The 24,223-nt window shown below is 36.9% G+C and overlaps 1 protein-coding gene across 16 annotated transcripts in view; it reads left to right on the top strand.

Moving 5' to 3' along the window:
• The window catches only part of LOC106874415 (uncharacterized), a 232,557-nt gene that overhangs the window by 64,336 nt on the left and 143,998 nt on the right, over window positions 1-24,223 (top strand). For 14 of the 16 annotated variants that reach the window (XM_089341454.1, XM_089341457.1, XM_089341463.1 and 11 more), the window contains one exon: window positions 20,986-21,201. The exons of the other annotated variants lie outside the window; for them this stretch is intronic. In XM_089341454.1, coding sequence (XP_089197580.1) covers window positions 21,091-21,201 — 111 coding nt within the window. In that variant the 5' untranslated portion in view covers window positions 20,986-21,090. The remainder of the gene's footprint in view (window positions 1-20,985; window positions 21,202-24,223) is intronic. 16 annotated transcript variants of the gene reach the window in all.

A 24,223-nucleotide genomic window follows, 5' to 3' on the forward strand; every position in this document is an offset into this window, starting at 1 on the left:
AAAAAAAATGACAACATAAAGAATGTTGCAGACATTTAAAATATATGGGTGTATATTACACAGTATTTAAACATTGTGAAGGCGCATGGGTTTGGTTCCCAGGCAGGGCAGCATGTTGTGTTCTTGAGCAAAACACTTCATTTCACATTGCTCCAGTCCCTCTTTTGATCATTGGGGAATGTTGGCCTACTCGCCTAACCAGTAGGGTGGCATCATTTGAAGGCGAAAGCAATGCAAAGCACATTGTGACCAGTGATGTATAACATCTGATAGTCTGGTTGGTCACATGATTTAAACATTATCTGCTGGAAATTTAGCCTCATGGCAAAGCTTATATATAATTACCTATCACTTTTTTTTATTATATGGAATATTTTTATTAAGGTGACAGAATCACAACTCACCAGACAAAATGCTTAGCATTATTTCTTCTGGCTTTATGTTTCAAGTTCAAATTCTGCTAAGACCTAATTTGCCCTTCATCCTTTTTGGGGTCAATAAATTAAGTACCACCCAAGTACTGGGGCTGGTGTAATCGACTATCCCCCTCCCCTAAATTTCAGGCCATGTGCCTATAGTAGAAAGAATTATTATTATTATTATTATTATTATTATTATTATTATTATTGAGGTGATTGATTGGTAGAATAATTGAACATTAGGAAAATGGTTTGTGCAATTTATTCCAGCTCTTTTATGTTTTGAGTTCAAATCCTGCCATGCCTTTCATTTTTTCAGTGTATTTCACTGTTGATAAAGTTCTGGTCAAATGCCCCTTGCCCAAATTTTAAACTTTGTTCCGATACTAGAAACAATTATTCAAGATGATGGATTAATAGAATTATTTACATTCTGAGTTCAAATCCTACCAATGTCAACTGATAGGCTTCTTTCAGTTTCCATGTATCAAATCCTCTCACAGAGGCTATAGTAGAAGACATTTGCCTGAGGTGTCATGTAGCAGGTACTCTTATATTTAATTATGTAGTTGTATTTGTATAGCAAGTGTTTTGATCTGAGGTCATATGCTAATACTAAAGTGATTGCAGTGTGGAAGACAAAAACTAACCACTCAGAAACAGGTCATAGCTTTGAATGACAAAGATTTTGACACCATATTACAAATAAACGTTTAAGTGATGTTAATGGTCTTTGTGTATTTCTGAATGATTAACATGTGCCTTTTACACAGCAATTGCCCCCCACACAAACACGCATTATTATTATTAATTAGTGACGTAAGCAGTATTGTTTCGAAATAGCATTCTCTATATCTTAATGTGGCTATACTGTAGAAAGCCAGAGTACTGAGGTAGTCATCTCGAGAAAGCATCTTAGGCAGATGTTATTGTGCTGGCAATTACACTGATGTACTTCTGTGCATTTTAGCACTATATGTCTATATGAGATACTTTTTTAAGAATACCAGTTTTCTAGCTTTCTACAGTGCGTCTACATTATGTAAGATATTACAAGCTTCAGTGCTGTTCTGTCTATCACTTTTACTCACAAAGCATTAATCAGTCTAAGGCTATAATAGTAGGCACTTGCCCAAGGTGTCATCCAGTAGGATAGAACCCCAAATCTTTCGGTTTCTGAACAAACTCTGTATCTACAAAGTCATATCAATCCCTCAACCCCTTCTCCTCCACACATGCATACTTGACTTACTAGCTCACTGCTGCACTGTGTCCTCCAATATGCTTTCTACCTTTGTTTCTCTCATGGTTCTTGTTCCTCTGAATCAGACTAAGAAGCTATGCTGTTGTACTCTGCACTTGAATCACAACTCTGCAATTTATATTTATATTTCAGTCACAAGCATGGCTGTGTGGATGAGGTTTGCTTCCCAGCACATGGTTTCAGGTTCAGTCCTGCTGCGTAGTACTTTAGACAAGTATCTTCTGCTACAACCCTGTGTCAACCAAAGTGTTTTGAATGGATTTGGTAGACAGAAACTGAAAGAAGCCCATCATGTATATATATATATAGGAGAATATACAAAAAATAACAACAGACGAGGACAGGTGGTGTAAATAACAAAAGTATATATTAGTATGACGCTCGGGAATACGGAAAGTCTTTGACGTTTCGAGCTACGCTCTTCAACAGAAAGAATACGGAGACTATATATATATATATATATATATGTATATATATAATGGGTGGCTAATTCACAATTTTACAACCTAAAGGCAGAAATATCTATTTCACTAAAGTGACAAAGGGCACTAATCAGCACTAATATTGCTAGAAATAAGAGTCAAACCAACTCAATATCCACAGAAAGCACTCACTCATTTAAGGTAGTGCTTTTTGTGGCTATTGAGTTGTTTTGACTCTTGTTTCTAGCAATGTACGTGTTTGTGTTCCCTTGTCTTTACATCATGTGTTAGTTGTAAATGAGTGTCACTGTCATACTAGCAGTAACATTAATTTCCAGTCTTTTGTGGAAACCTGTCCAGCCAGGGGAAATGTTACCTCACTTGGGGGCAGGTGAGGGCTGGTGACAGGAAGGGTACCTGCTTGTAGTAGTAAATCTACCTCAACATACTCTGTCTGACCCATAGAAGCATGGAAAAGTGGACATGAAATTGATGATGATGATGATAATTCTGCAGAATTTCTTTCTTGCTCACATCCTTTTTCTTTTTTTCTTTTTTTTTTACTGTATTATAGATTGTATAGATATTATAGAGTTACGAAAAGTGGGTCAACTGGGATATCTGTCTATCTAATCCACTGCAAGGCACCTATCCCTGTCCCTCTATAGCTTTAATCTCTCGTCAACAGGCACAATGCCATCTCTTTCAATGCTACTCCTCACTCCCCAGCTCTGGGTTTTTGTCTTGTTAGTTACTTGGTGATCACCCTGTCAGTGCTGGTGCCATGTAAAAAGCACCCAGTACACTCTGTAAAGTGATTGGCATCAGGAAGGGCATCCACCCATAGAAACCATGCCAGAATAGACAATGGGGTCAGGTGCAGTTCCTGTCAAACTGTCCGACCCATGCCAGTATGGAAAACAGACGTTAACGGATGATGATGATATAGAGTAAAAGTTCTTGACATGGAAATGTGTGTGTGTCTGTGTGTTGGTATGTTTTTCATTTCATGTACTTGTATTACTTAATATCTACATAGACAAGGGTCAGTGAGGGAGTGGGTGCTGGCATCATATTGCACATCTCTCCATTACATTAATGACTGTTCCACTATCTGAAATATTACTAATTGTTAATGACACTACTTAGGGTTGTTCAACTTTGCTGTTGTTGTCTGTCTCCCCCCCCCCCCTCCTCACCCCTCCCCCTCCTCCTCACCATGAACTATTATAGTGTTTCAGGTTATTGCTGGCAATGGTGAGGGGTGGGGGTGGCAGAACTAAAACTGATAATATCTTTTTTTTTCATATTTGTTGTTTCATTCCAACCTACATTTTCTTAATTTCTGTCTGGCATTTTTAGTTTTTATTATCTTTCACTTACTTGTTTTAGTCATCTTGACTGTGGCCATGCTGGAGCACTGCTTTGAAGGTTTTTTTTTTTAGTTGAACAAATCAACTCCAGTTTCAGTCATTGAATTGCAGTCCTCCTGGGGCACAGCCTTGGAAGGGTTTTACTCTTTTGCTGAATTGCTAAGTTATGGGGACATAAACAAACCAACACTGGTTGTCAAGCAGTGGTGGGGAACAAACACATTCATGAAGAGACACACATACACATGGGTACACACAGTACACGGTGGGCATCTTTCAGTTTCTGTCTATCAGATCCACTCATAAGGCTTAGTAGAAGACACTTGCCCAAAATGCCATGCAGTGGGACTGAACCTAAAACCAGAGAGGTTAGGAAGTAAAGTTCTTGCCACTCAGCTTTGTTTGCACTTTTTCTTTCTTTTATTCTTTTACTTGTTTCAGCCATCTGACTGGCCATGCTGGAGCACTGCCTTGAAGGGTTTTTAGTCAAATGAATCAACTCCACTACTTATTTATTTTAAAGCCTGATACTTACTGTATCAGGGTCTTTTTGTCAAATGGCTATGTTACTGGGACGTAAACACACCAACACTGGTTGTCAAGCAATGATGGAGGGGACAAATACAGACATAACACATGCATAGATATATATGACAGGCTTCTTTCAGTTTCTGTCTCCCAAATCCACTCACAAGGCTTTGGTTGGCCAAGGCTATAATAGAAGACATTTACCCAAAGTACCACGCAGTGGGACTGAATCCAGAACCATGTGGTTGAGAAGTAAGCTTCTTACCACACAGCTATGCCTGCACCTATGTAAAACTTCTTTTTTAACGGTTGAACTGCAACTAGGTAAAGTTATAACTAAAAGCAAATAAATATTGGGTTAGAAAAAAAGAGAAAGCTTGGATAACATCTTTAATGTTTACAGAGGATGTGAGTTCTTGTCCCACAGGCAACCTTCAACTGTTTCCATCCAAGGGTTTTTTTTTAACACACTTCATCATCATCGTTTAATGTCTGCTTTCCATGCTAGTATGGGTTGGACAATTTGACTGAGGACTGGCGAACCAGATGGCTGCACCAGGCTCCAATCTTATCTGGCAGAGTTTCTACAGCTTGGTGCCCTTCCTAATGCCAACCACTCCGAGAGTGTAGTGGGTGTTTTTTACGTGCCACCTGCACAGGAGCCAGTCCAGCGGCACTGACAACAACCTCACTCAAATGGTTTTTCACATGCCACTGTGATTTATCAATTTCAAGTTCCACCATTAAAAAGAAAAATTCCACTTCTCTCAAAGTTTCTAAATTCTTATGATGTAAACAATTTTTTAATTACAAATTATGATTTTTGTTTTTTTGAGCCTCCTTCTTCTCCTCAAATTATTATACAAATGGGTCTAATGAATTCATTGTACTTGGTTGTTAAGTTTTCTTTTTTGTTTCAGTCATTTGACTGTGGCTGCCTTGAAGTATTTAGTCAAACAAATCAACCCCCACACTTACTATTATTATTATTATTATTATTATTATTATTATTAATATAGAAAGGATTGAGGTAACTCCTCCTGAAGATATAGAGTCAAAATTAAAAGAAGAGTGCCATTTGTTATCTGGTGAACGATATTTCGACATCTCGTGTGTCTTCAACTGGTTCAAAAAATAAATTTGTCAATCTACTTCATTTTGGTTAATATAGAAAGGATTGAGGTAACTCCTCCTGAAGATATAGAGTCAAAATTAAAAGAAGAGTGCCATTTGTTATCTGGTGAACGATATTTCGACATCTCGTGTGTCTTCAACCGGTTCAAAAAATAAATTTGTCAATCTACTTCATTTTGGTTAATATAGAAAGGATTGAGGTAACTCCTCCTGAAGATATAGAGTCAAAATTAAAAGAAGAGTGCCATTTGTTATCCTTTCTATATTAACCAAAATGAAGTAGATTGACAAATTTATTTTTTGAACCAGTTGAAGACACACGAGATGTCGAAATATCGTTCACCAGATAACAAATGGCACTCTTCTTTTAATTTTGACTCTATATCTTCAGGAGGAGTTACCTCAATCCTTTCTATATTAACCAAAATGAAGTAGATTGACAAATTTATTTTTTGAACCAGTTGAAGACACACGAGATGTCGAAATATCGTTCACCAGATAACAAATAGCACTCTTCTTTTAATTTTGATATTATTATTATTATTATTATTATTATTATTATTATTATTATTATTAAGGCAGCAAGCTGCACACCAAGCAAAATGCTTAGCAGTATTTTGTCTGTCAATTTCAAATTCCGCCAAGGTTGACTTTGCCTTTCATCCTTTCGGGGTCAATTAAATAAGTACTAGTTATACACTGGAGTCAATGTAATCAACTTAGCCCCTTCCCTCAAATTTCAGGTCTTATGCCTACAGTAGAAAGGATTATTATTATTATTATTTTCTTACGCCTTTTTGTTAAGCCTATTTTTGCTAAACTGCTAAGTTACAGGTACATTACAAACCAACATATATGATGGGCTTCTTTCTGTTTCCATCTTCTAGATTCACTCACTAGGCTTTGGTTGGCCTAGGGCTATAGTAGTATCATGAACTACCTGGTTTACAATACCAGTGACTAGGCCATAGCCCATACCACCAGATGTTTTAAGCATCTCAGCAGTGATTCCTGTTGGGCCGGGGGCTTTTCCTGGCTTCATACCCTTAATTGCTTTATCTACCAGGGTTCTGTCTCTTTGGATAACTGGTCCCTCTACTGGGTCAACATTTGGCAGGCTCTCCTCCTCCTGTTCATTCTCCACATTCAGCAGTCTTTCATAATGGCTTCTCCAAGCTTCTTTCTTTTCCGAATCATGAAAAGCAAGTTACCTTATTTAGGTTAGCTTCATCAGGGGCTTTGATAAAGCTAACCTAAATTATTAAAGACATTTCAGTTATGTTCATCCTATAACCCCTTTCAGTTGTAATATATCTGTTTGTATTACCCAATGTCTTGCTTTTAAAATTTTTTTTTTTAAGCTTATCTGATTTAGCCCTTTTGTTACAATATTTTTGTTGAAATATGCCCCCTTTATTTCAATTAATTTTGGGAAATAATTTTATCATTATTAAACTTGTGTCTGGAAATATAATAAACAGACACAAGAATGACTGTGTGGTAAACAGCTTGCTTCCCGGCCACATGGTTGTGAGCACCTTGGGCAAGTGTCTTCTACTATTGCCTTGGCCCAACCAAATCCTTGTGAGTGGATTTGGTAGATAGAAACTGAGAGAAACCTGTTATGTGTGTGTCATTGTGTCTGTGTTTATCTTCCACCACCACTTGGCAACTGGTGTTGGTGTGTTTACATCCCTGTAACTTAGCAATTCTGCAAACGAGACCTAAACAATAAATACCAGGCTTCACAAAAGGATAAGTACTGGGGTCAGTTCATTCAACAAAAGATTCCTCAAGGCGGTGCCCCAGCATGTCCACAGTCTAATGACTGAAACATGAATTAGATCATTCAATCTTTTCATTACCATATTTCTTATTTCTTTATTGCCTACAAGGGGCTAAACATAGAGGGGACAAACAAGGACAGACAAACGGATTAAGTCGATTATATTGACCCCAGTGCGTAACTAGTACTTACTTAATCGACCCCGAAAGGATGAAAGGCAAAGTCAACCCCTGGCGGAATTTGAACTCAGAACGTAGTGGCAGACGAAATACCGCTAAGCATTTTGCCCAGCGTGGTAACGTTTCTGCCAGCTCGCCGCCTTCCAATTACCATATTTCTGTTGATATACAAGCTTTGTTACAATTAATATTGAAAATATTGAAGAATAGAGTGGTTGTGTGGTAAGTAGCTTGCTTACCAACCACATGGTTTCGGGTTCAGTCCCACTGCATGGCACCTTGGGCAAGTGTCTTCTACTATAGCCTTGGGCTGACCAAAGCATTGTGAGTAGATTTGATAGACAGAAACTGAAAGAAGCCCATCATATATATATGTGTATGTGTCCCCCCCCCCCCCTACGTCGCTTGACAACTGATGCTGATGTGTTTATGTCCCTGTACCTTAGTTGTTCAGCAAAAGAGACTGATAGTCTTTGTAAGCCTAGTACTTATTCTAAGTCCTGGGGGTCGATTTGCTTGATTAAAGGCAGTGCTCCAGCATGGCCACAGTCAAATGACTAAAACAAGTAAAAGAATATTACGTTAGTATCTGGAAAAATAGATTAACATAAAATTTTAATGGAAGGTTATAATTTGGGTCATGTGACCTTTTCATCCTCATATTTCTCTTAATGGACAGTTTTAATTTATCCCACTAACAGGAAAGGTAGTATCATAATGTCAGGCAGGTTGGTATCAACAAGATTAAGGGGTATTTGAAGGATTAAATCCGTCATTACCCCAGCCTCTCATGGGAAAACGTCAGCTCATCAGTTTTCGAAATGAGAAGGGAGGAGAAAAATACTTTCATGAAAGTTATTTCCCTCTCATTCTATCATCATGCTCCCATTTTTGCATACTGTGTGTGTACGTGTGTACACTTACCAGCAACTGTTCATACATAAAAGCAGTGTATTGTATTATAGGCTGAAGTTATTTATTGTAGTTGTTGGCCATCTTCGTTAAAGCATTACATTTCAATGTTTTCATCCTCAGTTGGGATTATTTTAAGAGTAAAATTAAGTTAGAATGAGAGGAAAACCCAATTGTTTTGACTGAATGTTTGTTCTTGCTTTTGTTATTCACTCAACTGTGAAGTAAAAACAGTACATCTAAGGATGGGCATTTTCATGTGATCTTTTGCAGGCCCTCATGGAGTGGGGAGTTGAATAATGATAATCAGCTTGAACATCCTGTGGGTTCCCAATTGTCAGTTATAAAACTGGGGGCAGAAAAGGAATGCCAGGAGTGGCAGGGTGGGGAGGGAGATGAACAAGGAGAGTTTTTAGTGCAGGATCTAAGAAATGAGATACAGTAAGGCTGATGAGGAGGCGGATGTCTGTTGGGCTTGTGTGGAAGGGGATATGCCCATAGCTAATTTAGGGGTTAGTGCAGCAGCAGCAGCAACATATGAGCCCAGAGAGAAATAAAAGCAAGCACAGTGGTTGAACCTGCAGTTATGAGGTGGGGAGACAAGAGAAGGAATGTTTTTACTAATCAGTAGAATGTGTATCTTTTATTTGTTTCACTCATTTGACTACGGCCATGCTAGGGCACTGCCTTGAAGGGTTTAGTCAAACAAATCAACCCCCAAGATTTATTTCTTTAAGTCTAGTACTTCTTTTATTGATCTATTTTGCCAAACTGCTAAGTTATGGAGACATAAACACACCATCACCGGTTGTCCAGCAATGGTGGAGGATAAACACAGACACACACACATAGATATATGCATATGTGTGTGTGTATGATGGGCTTCTTTCAGTTTCCGTCTACCAAATCCACTCACAAGGCTTTGGGACTGAACCCCCAGAATGATGTGGCTGGAAAACAAGCTCCTTACCATACATGGTCTGCAAGATTCTCGATGTGTTGAAACAGATTTTGTTGTATCTTGGGACATCATTGCACCAATAATAAACACATGCACTGATTCAATTTCACTTTGTTATTATTATTATTAAGGTGGTGAGCTGGCAGAATTGTTTCTATGATGGGAAAAATGCATAGCAGCATTTCAACCATCTTTACATTCTGATTTCAAATTCCACCAAGGTTGACTTAGCCTTTCATCCTTTCAAGACCGATAAAATAAGTACCAGTTATGCACTGGGTTCAATGTAATCAACTTATTCCCACCCCCCAAAATTTCAAGCCTTGTGCATATAGTAGAAAAGATTATTATTATATTTATTATTCAATTGCTAAGCTATTTAACCAACTAACTAATCGTTTGATCTGTCATTCAATTAGTCAGTCATGTTTGCCAAAGCTCCTTTCCTTGCCATTTGCGACCTCTTCATTGACATACTCTCTCTACTCCAGGGTAGCTTCATCCTTGGTATGATGAGCTGTTCCTCAATTTGGATTTTTAGTTTTGTACAGACTCAGCAACATGTCAGATCAGGTTTGGACTACTGTTATTAGTCAGTAGATTGTAAATCTGTTTGTATAAGTATTTACTTTCTCATGGTTTTATATTTTATCGAAAATATTAAATTGCCCCAAAAAAAAAAACAAACTAAAGATGCATGAACTATGTTAAAACTTTTAGAATTAAGGGAATAAAATAACCTAAGAAATCTGTTGGGTTCATACCTCAAAAACAGATTTCTCTTTATTATTTATTCTGATTTGAAGGTGGTAAGCTGGCAGAATTGTTAGCATGCTGGACAAAATGCTTATCAGCATTTCATCCATCTTTACATTTTGAGTTCAAATTCTGCCAAGGTTGACTTTGCCTTTCATCCTTTCAGGGTTTATGAAGTAAGTATCATTTGAGCCCTGGGGTCAATGTAATTGACTTACCCTCTTCCACCAGACTTGCTAGTCCTGTGTCAAAATTTGAAATCATAAATTTTAATTTGAAGATGGTGAGCTGGCTGAATCATTAGCATGCTGGACAAAATGCTTATTGGTATTTTGTCTTCTTTTTGTTCTGAGTTCAAATTCCTCCAAGGTCGACTTTGCCTTTCATTCTTTTGGGGTAGATGAAATAAGTACTAGTCCAACACTGGGGTTGATGTAATCAACTACACCCTACTCTCGAAACTTTCAGGCCTTGTCCTTATAATAGAGAGGATTATTTTGATTTAACTTTAGTTGGCTTTCAATTGTTCTGAAGAGGTAGCCATTTTAAACTGTGGAAGGTAACAATTTCCCCACCCACTTTGAAACTAATGTTATATTTGTCACCATCAGGGATTGTGAGGTTTAACATTTGTAATAACTTTAAAGGTTTCATAATATTGTTGCTATTTAGCCCCAGGCCAGGCCTGATCAAACTGTGACCATTCTCATCTTTTTAGAGGTGGTTATCTCCAACTCTACTATCCAATATGTCTTTCTTCTTTTAAGGTGGTGGATGGAATTTGAGAGTTTTGGTTGCTATTTCCCGTAGGTCAGATGATCATGTAAAACTGGTTCTCAACTGGGGTCCATATGGCCCCTGGGCTTCACATAAGATTTTGTTGTTAAGATTTATGTGCAATAAATCTACTCTAATAATATTCTTGTGTTTTTCTCCACCACAACATATGAATGAAAAAGGAAGAGGTGATGGCAAACTTGTAGTGGGATGATGGAAATTCTACAGTGAAAAAAAATGAAACAGCGTTTTAACTCTGTGTGTGTATGTAAAAGGGATGTATGTGAATATTTGAGTGTGTGTGTGTGTGTGTGTATATGTGTACAATAGAAGTGAGATGGTAAACATTCAACGCTGAAAAGAAAAATCAAACAGCGTTTCAACTCTGTGTGAGTATATGTGTGTGTAAGGGAAGTGTGTGAATGTATGTGTGAACCGGTGTTCTTTCGGTAACAAGCAATGATCAAAGTCACATCTCAAAAGACAACCACTAGACAACATTGACAAGTGTATTAATTTGATTTACCATGCATATTCTACGTGTTTTGTTAAAGATAATTACACAAACATATACCTATACAAACTCATTAGAGAAAATAATTATTGCCTGAGTGTATCAAGAATATAAAACGACTGCGGTTGAAAGGTATATTATAAATTTGGTAATAAAAGAATTATTAAACCAAAAACTTGGTTTTGTACCTTATTTATATATAAAATACTACAATTAGCTGTCATTTTTGGTGGCATGAGGGCCAGCTTGTTGGTTATATTTCTACAATACGCAAAATGTTTTTTAATTTTTTTAATACAATTCCTAATACTTAATTATAAAAATACAGTAAGATTTGTTTTTCTATATACGGCCAATGGTTCAGGAGGTCCAGTAGAGTAAAAATAGGAAACAAAGGGATTCATAGGTTGAGAGCCACTGAGTAAAACAAGTATAGGTAACACTTTTTGAGAGGCAGGCTGCATGAGATAGGGCTCTTTATCAGGCAGGCTGCACTACTAAAAAGAATTAGGCAAATGTTATTTTCCTCATGGAACTAGGCATGTCATTTAGGAAGTTCAACAGGCCACAGTCTGCCTATGATTGAGGTAAAGGCTTGCTATTGTGGTGGTGGTGGCAGCAGCGACAGCGTGTGTGTGTGTGTGTGTGTGCGTGCGTGGGCGCAGTGAAACATTTATGTGACTTTCTTTCAACTGACTGGATGTAAAATGGTGATGTAAAATGACTATCATTAGATTAATTAGAAATGGATTAATTGCTTTCAATTTTTTCATCTAATAAATTATTGCATTCACTGATTGAATCAAATTATTATTATTTTCTTTTTTTTTTTTTTTTCCTTCCTCGTGTGAAAGATGTGATTTAGATTTCATGAAATGGCAAAGTAGAGATTCTTGAAGTTTTGTATTGATATCAACAAGGATTGATTACAAATGTGTCCCTTCTTTATTGGTGTGTGGACATATATCAGTCTTGATATGTGTGTGAGCCTTGAAGTGTATGTGTGAGAGAGAGAGAGAGAGAGGGAGGGGGAGAGGGAGTCTTTGATGGGGTACTATTCTTGTGTGTGTGTTCATCTTGCATTCGGTGATAATCTGTGTGTAAGAGTGGGAGGGGGTAGGTTCAGTGTCTTTATGTGTCTCACTGTCTTTGTATGTGTACATTGGTGTCTTTTTGTGTAGGTGCACATTGGTGTCTTTTTGTGTAGGTGCACATTGGTGTATATGTGCATGCCAGAGTGTGTGCGTGTGTGTATCAGTGTCTTTGTGTATGTATGTTGGTGTCTTTTTGGAGTTGGAAGGGTGTGTGTGTACATGCGTCAGTATCTTGGCATGTATGTACTTATGTTGGTGTCTTGGTGTATGTGTGTGTTGGAGGGTATAAGTTGTCAGACTGTGTGTGTGTGTATTGGCAAGTATGAGTGGGTGTGGCACGTAAAATTCTTTGTGTGTCAGGATGTGGGGGCGTGCATTTAGTTTTAACCAGTAGCTAATAAACATTAAAGTTAATATGCAAGTTTATAGCGGATAAAAACTTCTTCGTGGCATCACTTTGGATTTACTCTTTGAAATTGTCTTCACTGGAATTTTAGTCTTGTTCACAGTCATTTCAAAGATGATATAAATGGAATGTTGATCCAAACAAATGATGGATTATGGTATATCTGTGTTCAAAGAGTGTGTGTGCATGTGTGTTTGTGGTTAAGAAGTTTGCTTTCCAACTACATGCTTCTGGATTCAGTCCTGCTGCATGGATTTGGTCAGTGGAAACTGAAAGAAACCCATTGATGTCATCATCATTTAACATCTGTTTTCCATGCAGGCTCAGGTTGGACAGTTTGACAGGAACAGGGGGAGCCAGGAGCTGCACCAGGCTTTTGTTTGTTTTGACATGGCTTCTATGGCTGGCTACCCTTCCTAATGCCAACCATTTTAAAGAGTGTACTGGATGCTTTTTACATGACACAAGTGGGGTTACCATGTAGCTTGCAAGGCCAGAGACCTCACAGCTGAGAGAGGGAGTGGAACCAAGAGAAGTGGCTGAGTACCAGGCAAGAGGTTAGAGATAGTTGTATTACTATTGAAGAGATACTTCACTGTAGGGGTTGGAGAACAGCCTTTATATCCTACTGAACATGGATGTATTATAGGAGTGCCATAATACTGCAGTATTTATCTTGAGAAATTCTCTCATTTAGGTGACTAATGTATAAAGACACAGAGATGTCAATGGCAGGCAGGAAATGTCAAGCACTAAAGACAGAACTGTTGTATCACATGATTTTAGTGTGTCTTATGCCTTACCAGCAACACGTGTCCGCTAATCTCACATCCACCAATATATGGAGAACCAGGAACTATTCAGCCACTTGTGTTGCTAACAACTGGTCCAATGAAAGCTAATGGGCCAAAATTTCAAAGTAACTGTCAACACTTTCCTTGTAAAAGTATAATTAATGTGTGTGTGTGCATATGCATGTCACTTTATTTTGTGTATTTGTTGTAAATGAATGTCATTCATTTCCAGTATTCTGCAAAAATATGTCTGGCCATGAAGAAATATTACCTTGCTTGGAATCTGGTGAGGGTTGGTAACAAGATGGGCTTCTGACCATAGAAAACCTACCTCAACAAATTCTGTCTGACCCATGCAAGTACGGAAAAGTGGAAGTTAAAACAATAGTGATAATGATGATGGTAATACTGATGTCCTACAGAATGGAATTTGAACAGTGTATTTATTCTCTGAGCTAGAAACATAGGCATTCTAATAATTAAGGTTCATTATTGGTTGCTTTATGAAGGAAACTGTTTGGTACATTAGTAATAAAACTATTTGTTTAATGTGAGTTAGATTGAGTAGTTTGAGTATAAATGCAGAACAAACTACCATCAAACTGATTTAGGAATCATTTTAGAATGAATACTCAAGTAGATATATAATCAAAGGTGTTCAGGTTGATGATTGCCCCATGATGAAGGCAGACTGTGCTAAACATCAAAAACAAACCAACATAAAAACCACTATGTGGTCACTTGAGCAGCTAGAAATATCAGCTGAACATCTCTCAAATCACCCTGCCACCATTTGAAAGCAGAAAGATAAAATAAAAGGTACATTGGGTAATACAGCAAGACATAGATAAGTCTTAAATATAAAATGGGATAACCACCAGCTTGAACATCCTTCATCATAAACCTACTTAAGTGGTTGACTCAGTGCTAAACAGGTTCTTTCTAAAGGGATTCCTAAACCCATCTGGCAGGAGTTCTACATTCACGCTCAAACTAAACAAGCTATTTTTAACTCTCTTAACTCTTTAGTATTCAGAATAATCTGCCAAATGCAATGCTTATGCTCTCTCTCTTTTACTTGTTTCAGTCATTTGACTGTGGCCATGCTGGAGCACCGCCTTTAGTCGAACAAATCGAGCCCGGGACTTATTCTTTGTAAGCCTAGTACTTATTCTATCGGTCTCTTTTGCCGAACCGCTAAGTGACAGGGACATAAACACACCAGCATCGGTTGTCAAGCAATGCTAGGGGGACAAACACAGACACACAAACACATACACACACACACACATATATATATATATATATATATATATATATATATATATATATACACACATATATACGACGGGCTTCTTTCAGTTTCCGTCTACCAAATCCACTCACAAGGCTTTGGTCGGCCCGAGGCTATAGTAGAAGACACAATTGCCCAAGGTGCCACGCAGTGGGACTGAACCCGGAACTATGTGGTTGGTAAGCAAGGTACTTACCACACAGCCACTCCTGCGCATTCACATTGTTTTGAATTAATCATGCAGTATCTCATAGCTTTGGGATCTTGATGGTATGATTATTTATTTTTAGAATGACATTGTAGAGTAAGCGTGAAAGGCCAGATCTGACCAGTTTGAACATAAAACAGGTAGCATGTTTGAGCCAGATGCAGCTGGTTTAAATATTAAAGGGTTAAGGCTTACTTAGACTCTCCTACAGTGAGACTTGTCTTTACTACATAAGTCACTGGATTAACCTATCAGGGGATACCCCTGGTTAACCTATCAGTAGGTGGCAGACTTGATCCATTATCTGGTTTAACACTATTGTGTGGCCCTTGCTTGCCTTTAATCAAGAGTCCATTCTTCTGTTGGAAGCAATCAGAGTTAGTCTCTGATATCTTTGTAAACAATAGAAATGTGTGTGTGTTTACAAACAAGTGTTATGTTGTCATTGAATGTTCATTTGTTAAAAATTCTATTTTAGTTAAAAAATATTTGATATATTAGAACTGTGTGTAGGAGCCTTATTGTTAGGGTCCATGTGAATGGAAGGCACACTCTTCTGTTAGTGGAGTTGGTTGAGCTGGATTCTTTTATTTTTTCACTTGTTTCAGTCATTTGACTGCGGCCATGCTGGAGCACTGCCTTTGGTCGAACAAATCGACCCCAGGACTTATTCTTTGTTAGCCTAGTACTTATTCTATTGGGTCTCTTTTGCTGAACTGCTAAGTTACGGGGACATAAACACAGTAGCATCAGTTGTCAAGCGATGTTGGACACACACACACATATGACAGGCTTCTTTCAGTTTCCGTCTACCAAATCCACTCACAAGGCTTTGGTCAGCCTGAGGCTATAGTAGAAGACACTTGCCCAAGGTGCCATGCAGTGGTACTGAACCTGGAACCATGTAGTTGGTAAGCAAGCCACTTACCACACAGCCACTCCTGCCAAAATTTTTCTGGCAGTTGATAAAAGCAACATTCCTCTGTATCATCATCATTTAATGTCCATTTTCCATGCTGGCATGGGTTGGACAGTATGACAGGAGCTGGCGAGCAAGGGGACTGTGCCAAGCTTTGACATTGTTTCTATGGCTAGATGCCCTTCCTAATGCCAACCGCTCTACAGAGTGTCCTGGGTGCTTTTTATGTAGCACTGGCACCAAGTAACTTGTAAGACCCCTCAACTGAGGCTAGTGTAGTATTGAGGGAGTTGGCTTTATGCCATGTGATGAAGGAGTTAAAAGTAAAAATGATAATAAGGGTTATATCTTCAAGACCAGCTGGAATCTCTCTACATATCCAGAATGCCAGAAATACTGCATAAAACTTTATTTTTAATACTTCATTGTGATGTTTGTATATCTTAGCTAGAATCCTTTTTATTTTGGGAACAGATTATCTTGTTTGTTTGTTTGTGGAATGCCAGGTGCTGCTGCTAAATGTACAATCTGTCAATTGTGATTGATGACTGAAACAGAATACCATATCAGTACTGTTTGATGTTCTGGGATGGTATACTGACCAACTAAGGGTAGTAAACTACAAGATTCTTACATTCTCTTGATTTCCTGTAATTCAGACTGCCTCATGGTCCCAGTAGACAAAATGGAGAAGGCGTTGCTGCTAAATTGTTTATCATTGGTCTTTATGTGATGTTGTTTCAAGATCTTTCATTGGCTGCACAGTTGTGATTAAGCAAGTCTATGAAATGTTCTTTCCATAAGTTGCTAACAGCTGTTCATTTTATTAGATTTTGTACCATCTTTAGCTCTGAAATACTTTGATCTGCCACCGTAAATGGTTCTTAACTTCTGGTGTTTGTTACTATACTACAGTCATTGCTTGCTTGGCAAGCTTGCCTTCAAGTTTTTCTTTGGCAAAAGTTATTCTTCACCTTTTGGTCAGCTTGAAAATCATTCTCTTTCTTTGAGTCAGCTGCTTCATTTAGGCTAGGAGTCAGCAGACTTCTTTGGGCCCTTCATGGAATCATTGATAACTTAGTAACTTCCATCATATAAATTTCTAAAATAAAATTTTTAAAAATATAAATGATAAAAAAATTTCTTGATTTAAAAGCCGTTCCTTCATTCTTTTGGGTCATTACTGCTTTTCAAAAGAAATGTATTGAAAATACTTGATGAAATTGATAAAGAAGAATAATGCTCAAAATTGTTTCGGATGTTTTTCGACCCCTTGGATAGTCACATAGAGACTCAAGGGTCAATACTCACCACTTTGCCAGCCCCTGATTTAGGCATTGTTCTTCAACGCTCAAAATCAGTGGAACTCAGGGACTTCTAATAAGCTGCAGTGATGCCTACCTTAAAAGCAAGCAATGTTTTCTGCAGAGTTTCGGTGTCCTGAGTTGATAGAGTACAGGTTATCATTTCAGGCGCTACTGAAGTTGCTCTGCCTTACCTGTGTCTGAGAGAGACTTGGCATTGATTTATCCATTGGTATTATTTCTGATGCTGACCAAAATTCAGGAACGTTGAACCTAGTTAGTTCTTAGACGGGTCATTGCTTGGGAAACCTAGGTACTGTAAACAAAGAGGCAGCAAGCTGGCAGAATTGTTAGCACGTTAAACAAATTGCTTAGTAACATTTCCTCTGGCTCTTTACATCCGGAGTTAAAATTCCATCAAGGTTAACTTAACCTTTCATCCTTTCAGGATTGATAAAATAAGTACCAGTTGAGTACTGGGCTCCATGTAATTGACTTATATCTTCCCTTAAAATTGCTGGCCTTGTGCCAAAATTTGAAACCATTATATATATATACAGCAGACATTGTTTGGGAGCTAGATGTATTGCCATGTTAGGTTGCATTGGGTGGTGGTCAGCTCTCGTCATGTGTATTAAATTTCTCATCCTCATGATAATGGGTTCAGATGATGACATCAGTGCTTTGGTCATGGATTCTGTCAGGAACCCTAGTATCAGATGGCTTATCAAAATACTGTAATCACTGATAATTAATTTATGCTCTCTGCATTTATTTGGGGCAAGACCACCACCAGTCTGGGTTAATGTTCTCTACAATGTTCTTTTCCAGTGGCATCATTCCCCATATTCCAGACACCATCCAGCAATATAGTTTCATTATATTTTGGTATTTTGAACAGGATGCTGTGTGTGTGTCTCTATCATGTTTTTGTATTTGTGTGTCTATATGTTATATTTTCTGTGTGTGTGTGTGTGTGTGTGTATGTTTGTGTCATTTTGCATGTGTGTCTCTCTGTGTCTCATGCAGGTGCATGTTTGTCTATCTACATGTGTCTGTGTGTATCTTTGCACACGTGCACCAAACCAAGAAAGAGCATGCCAATGGGGAACTTTTGCTGCCACAAGGTTGTTTAGTTTCACAAATGGAAATTGTCATCTTTAACCTTTTCCAAGTTGTCAAACACCCCTACCACATGCACACACACACTTTTGGTTTTGATGCAAAATCACATTTTAATGTATCCATAAATGAGTTAAACCCTTCTGTTACAATTTTCAGTGCCTTTTGTTGCCTTATAGACTCTAGTTTAATAATGAAGTCAACATAAGTTGGCAGAGTATTTCATTAGAAATATGCATATGAAAGGGTGAAAATTAAAAATGTGTTGTTCAAAGTATTGGCAATCTTGAAAAAGCTTTGTGTTTACTGTTTGAAATCAAATCAACAACCAATTTCAACTGAAGCTATGTATATATATATATATGTATGTATGTATGTATATATGTGTATATTTGTATATATGTATGTGAGTGTATATGTGTGTGTGTGTGTATATATATATCATCATCATCATCATCGTTGTTTAACATCCGCTTTCCATGCTAGCATATGTATATATATATGTGTGTGTGTGTGTATATATATATATATATATATATATATATATATATATATATATATATATATATATGTATGTATATATATGTGTAAAGTTAATAAAAGAAAATGGAGAAGAACAAAATGTAGTGGATACTTGGTTAAATTTATTTGTATCACAATGAAAAAGTAATACATATAAGATTCAGGATATAAAGGAACCGGATGAACAAAAGAAATAACCAAAAAAAGAATCCTACATATGTTTGAATCTGGCTTTAGGTTTGAATTATCAGCATTCAAGTGATTTTAGATGTAAAAAAAAAACACATTTAATTGGATATTTTAAGGGGTAGTGGCAGGAAAGTGTGACAACATCCTTGGGAAAACTCTGGTCATCAAAAAAAATGAACCAGCTAGTCTGTTCTGGAGGACTTTCAGATTGGCGACTACCATCGATAATTTTCATATGTCCTTGGCCTGACAGTGCTACCTGGGGGCACTACTGGTTCGAAATGAACTCTACAAAATCATTCTGCATGCACTTGTTCAGTGTCTGGTCATTGCTCTGGAGTTATGTCAAACAGCTGCTGTCATGTGTGGGGTGGATGCTTCTGTTAGCCAAGTCCATAGTGATGAGTTCCCTGTTGCCCTCCTTTAATTGGGCAGGTAAGGCAGTTTTCCTTTGTCTGGTGGACGAAACTGAAAAGCATGAGGGCAAAGACATTCCTCTTTGGAAGACTCAGTGACTGTTTCAAGTTTTAGTTGAAAAAGAAAGTGGGGGTTGAGAGGGAGGTGCTGTCTTGGAGTGAATTTATTGAAAAGTGAGTTAGACTTATGAGTCAGAGAAAAGGAATTGGAGAGCATGCTTGCCTTTGGTGTTCAGGGAGATCTTGAACAGTGGGGTTCCTTCATTAACCCTAGGGGGCCTCCTGCATCAGGAGAACCACATCACTATCATCCTTTTTCCTTCTTTGTTTTAGTGCATATGGTGTATACTTTTCTTTTTGTCATTTCATATGCAAACGCTCACACTTTGTCTTTGTATTGTCCCCTTTGTTCCTTGTCTTGGTGGCAAATAAAAGAAATCATTATTATCATCAAATTCCAGTGACTTAGACTTTGGCTTTTGTCCTTTCAGGTTTGATAAAATGAGTACCAGTTGCCCACTGGTGTAAATGTAATTGGTGTACCGTCCCTTCATGCACCTACCCCTTGAAATTGTTGGCCTTCAAAACTATTATTATTGTTGATGGTGAACTGGCAGAATTGTCAGCATGGTGGGCAAAATGTTTAGTGGCATTACGTTTTGAGTTCAAATTCTGCTAAGCTCAACTTTGCTTTTCATCCTTTTGGGGTTGATGAAAATAAGTACCAGATGAACACTTTGGTCAATGTACAGCTTACCCCCTCTGCCAAAATTTTAAATCCTTCTTACTACTATCATATAAGGCAGTGAGCTGGTAGAATTATCAGCATGCCAGACAAAATTCTGTGCCAAAAATGTGAAATCATTGTTACTAAATAACCATGCAAAAACCATGTGATACGGTTTCCTAGTAGCCCACCATGTTGACATTACCTGCTTGGTAAATGGCAAAATAAATTTAATATTCTGTCCAGAAAACCCTGGGTAACAAACTTCAAATGATTTTTGTGCAGTTCTTAATAATAACAATAATAATAATATCTACCCTCTTAACTGATAGAGTGCTCTACTATCTGTTGAGCTTCATATGCTGTATGGGAGAGGGGGTGCTGGTTCCGGGTACCATGAAAGGCCTTCTGAGTTCTTTTACAGGGCTTAGAAAAAACTAAAGGACCACTGCAATAAGTATGTGAATCTGAGAGGGAAATATGTTGAATAAAATCATAATTAACTGATCTTGTACTTCCCTTACATATGTATGTATATATTAAGTAAGACAACGTAGCCAGGATTTGGATAAAAACTATCCTCTCTTCATGATGGAGATTTTATCCAAATCCTGGCTACCTTTTTCTTAATTTATAAAATCTGCACTCCACAGACAATCTATACATATAGACAGATGTATGTATGTATATAGATAGATAGATTTGTTTATATTTCTTCACTGAAATGAACTTGGCCAGTTTAAGTCTGTGCATTGTAACAGCTACTTAATCCACCGACCTTTTGAACTAGTATCAGTGTGTTTTTGCTCTATATATTTTACTTCTATTCATTTTATTTTGTTGAACAGTTTCTTGTCGTTTTGCATTTATTTATTTATTCAAAATGATTTCTTTTTATTTTTAATTTTTAATTTTTTTAATTTTTATTTATATTTATTTTCTGTTATTATTTTTTTTAATTTCAGAACCACCATGTGTCTGTCCTCCTCCAACTTAAGTCTAAGTTTTTTTGCTGTCCCCTCACCTCAGATGACTTGGACTTTACCATCTTCTTCTACCCTCAGTTAACAATGAGCCAAACTAGACTTTGTAGAGACAGTAGTTGGGGGAATGATAGAAATGGTTCAAAGCTTATGAATGCTAAAGGACAAATTAGTTTATCACAAGGATTAATACACAAGGTAACATAACCTAACATATATATTTCTGTGTGCACATACTTATATGATTTATTCACATTAACTGTTGTGCACATTTCAATTATTGTCTTAAAACATTTTGATACTTCTCATTGAAATTTATACTGCATATATATACATGTAGTACATTAAAGTATATGTAATATATATATATATATATAAATATATATATATATATATATATGCATAAGTACATAAATGTACACACACACACACACGTATTCTGTTTTATCCCTTCTCCTGGAATGCTAATATGGATTTTCTCTTTTGACTTTCATAGCTCTTTTTTTTTTATAATTTGTGTTTTTCTTTGTATCTTTTACAAGTTTTTTTTTTCTTTTAGATAAATCATTTGCTAAGATAGAAATTGTATTTTATTTTTGCTTTGGTTATTTTTTTATGTGTATGTTTGTATGTTTTTTTTTCTTTTTCTTTGTAGTCTGATGACTTAGAAGATTTTCCAATGAAAAAATAGGCCTTACTAAATTGTTCTTTTTTTTTGCGGCTTTTTTCTTTTTTGTCTTCTTAATAACATCAAGCAAGATGTAATTACTAATTTTGGTGCCATGTCTGACAACTTCAGTAAATTCTTGTGACTGTTCCATTGATCGCGTTCCTTCAGTGATAAAACCAATATGATTGGAGATTCTCTCAGAAATTTATTTATTTCCTTTCTGTAAGATTTGATAGAAATAAGCTAAAGAAGGAATGTAGATAGATGAATGAACAGGTGTCTAATGGTAACTATTTTGGTAATAGATATTTTGGACAACAGGCATGGCTGTATGGTTAAGAAGTTCTCTTTGCAGCCACTTTATTTTGAACTCCTTCCTACTGTAAGACACATTGGTATGACCAGTGCCAAGAGAGTGAAATTTGGTACCTAATCCTGCTCTGTGTGTGGGTGCACACATGCTTCCCCACACCTTTGTATTAATACCATTTGAGCCAGTACTTTATGGTGGAGGCACATGACTTAGTAGTTAGGGTGTTAGACTGATGATTGTAAGATTGTGGTTTCAATTCTTGGACTGGGCAATTCATTGTGTTCTGGAGCAAAATACTTCATTTCACATTGCTTCAGTCCCAGTCCCCTCAGCTGGCAAAAATGACAGACTAGGGAGAAGTACATATGACTTGGAGCTTTGTATTCAGACCCCCACCCCATCAGTGCTTTGTGAGTGAAATTTGGTTGGCAGAAAGCAACTGAAACGTATTGTGTATGTGTGTGTTTCCAGGCTTTGCATTGATAACATTTGGACAATGGTGTTGTTTGTGACCTACATAGCCAATGTTTTCTGTAGTTGAGCTTTTTGACATTAAAAACTAGTGGATTGCTACCTTACTTGGAAACATTTAAGGGAATGAAGGGCATCCAGTTGTACACTACTCTTGCCAAAGAAAATCTTGTTCATCCCATACAAGCATTGCATGAAATGACACTTTATAAGTAAAACAGACATGATTGTGTGGTAAGAAGTTTGCTTCCCAACCAGGTTCAGTCCCACTGGGAGCACCTTGGGCAAGTGTCTTCAACTATAGCCCTGGGCTGACCAAAGCCTTGTGGATTTGGTAGAAATATATGTGTGTGTGTGTGTGTGTGTATCTTTTTACTTCTTTCAGTCATTAGACAACAGCTCTGCTGGGGCACCTTAAAAAATTTTAGTTGAATGAATCAACTCCAGTACTTATTGTTATTTTAAGCCTGGTACTTATGTCAATCTCTTTTGCTGAATCTCTTAACTTATGGGGACATAAACACACCAATAGTGTGTTAGTGTTTGTCCCCTACAACTGCTTGACAATGGTCTTCTTTCAGTTCCTATTTGCTAAATACACTCACAAGGCTTTGATTAATGTGAGGCTATAGTAGGGGAGAGGGCTTGTTGATTACGTTGATCTTAGTGTTCAACTGGTACTTATTTCATTGATCATGATGGGATGAAAAGCAAAGTCAACCTCAGCAGAATTTGAACTCAGAATATTAAAGATAAATGAAATGCTGCTAAACATTTTTGTCCAGCATGCTAATGATTCTGCCAGCCCACCACAACAACAACAACAACAACAATAATAATAATAATAATAATAATAATAATAATAATAATAATAATAATAATAATAATAATAATAATAATAATAATAATAATAATAATAATAATAATAATAATAATAATAATAATAATAATAATAATAATAATAATAATAATAATAATAATAATAATAATAATAATAATAATAATAATAATAATAATAATAATAAAAAAACAAATATCGATTTATCCAAAATGTAATTGTACATTTACCATCATAAGATACAACGTAAATGTTAATTTATTTCAGTAGTTTGCACATTTATTAGCTAAATAGCATAGATAATTAAAATGTTAGCAGCTGAACATTATTTTCCACATTGGCTAAATTCAACCAATTTGTCTGTAATGTTTATCTTAAGGAGTTGTTGATAATTGAGAATAAATTTGATTGTCAGCCAGAGGGGAGCAAAAGTTCCATGCATAGCTTTGATGCTGTAGTAATCATGGGATTTTTTCTGTTGTTGTTTTTCTTAACCCTTTAACACTCAGATTACCCTGTCAAATGAGTTGCTTATTTATTTTCATTGTTTTGAATTAATCATGCATTATCTTGTGCCTTTTGAAATTTCAATGGTGTGCATGTTTACTTTTAGAATGATATTGTAGGGTAGGAGTGAGAGGCTGGAACTGGTAGCTTTGAACATAAAAACAGATAGAATACTTGGGCTGGGTATGACCAGTTTAAATGCTACAGGGATAATAATGTAGTCATCTTTATCTCCCTTTCCAGCTCTACCCCCATCTCTCCTACTTGTGAATAGCCTTATATGATCCTTTCAACAGTAACAAACCTGTTCTTTCTTTTATACTTCAACCTCTCAACATCTAGCATAAAACTGCCTCCTTCTCTATTAATCTTACTCGGTTGAGGAATCACCTTTGTCTTGTGAACTACCTGGTAACCTCAC

Source organism: Octopus bimaculoides, chromosome 24 (genome assembly GCF_046866305.1).
Source record: "Octopus bimaculoides isolate indiv1 chromosome 24, ASM4686630v1, whole genome shotgun sequence".
In the NCBI taxonomy this organism is placed as follows: domain Eukaryota; kingdom Metazoa; phylum Mollusca; class Cephalopoda; order Octopoda; family Octopodidae; genus Octopus; species Octopus bimaculoides.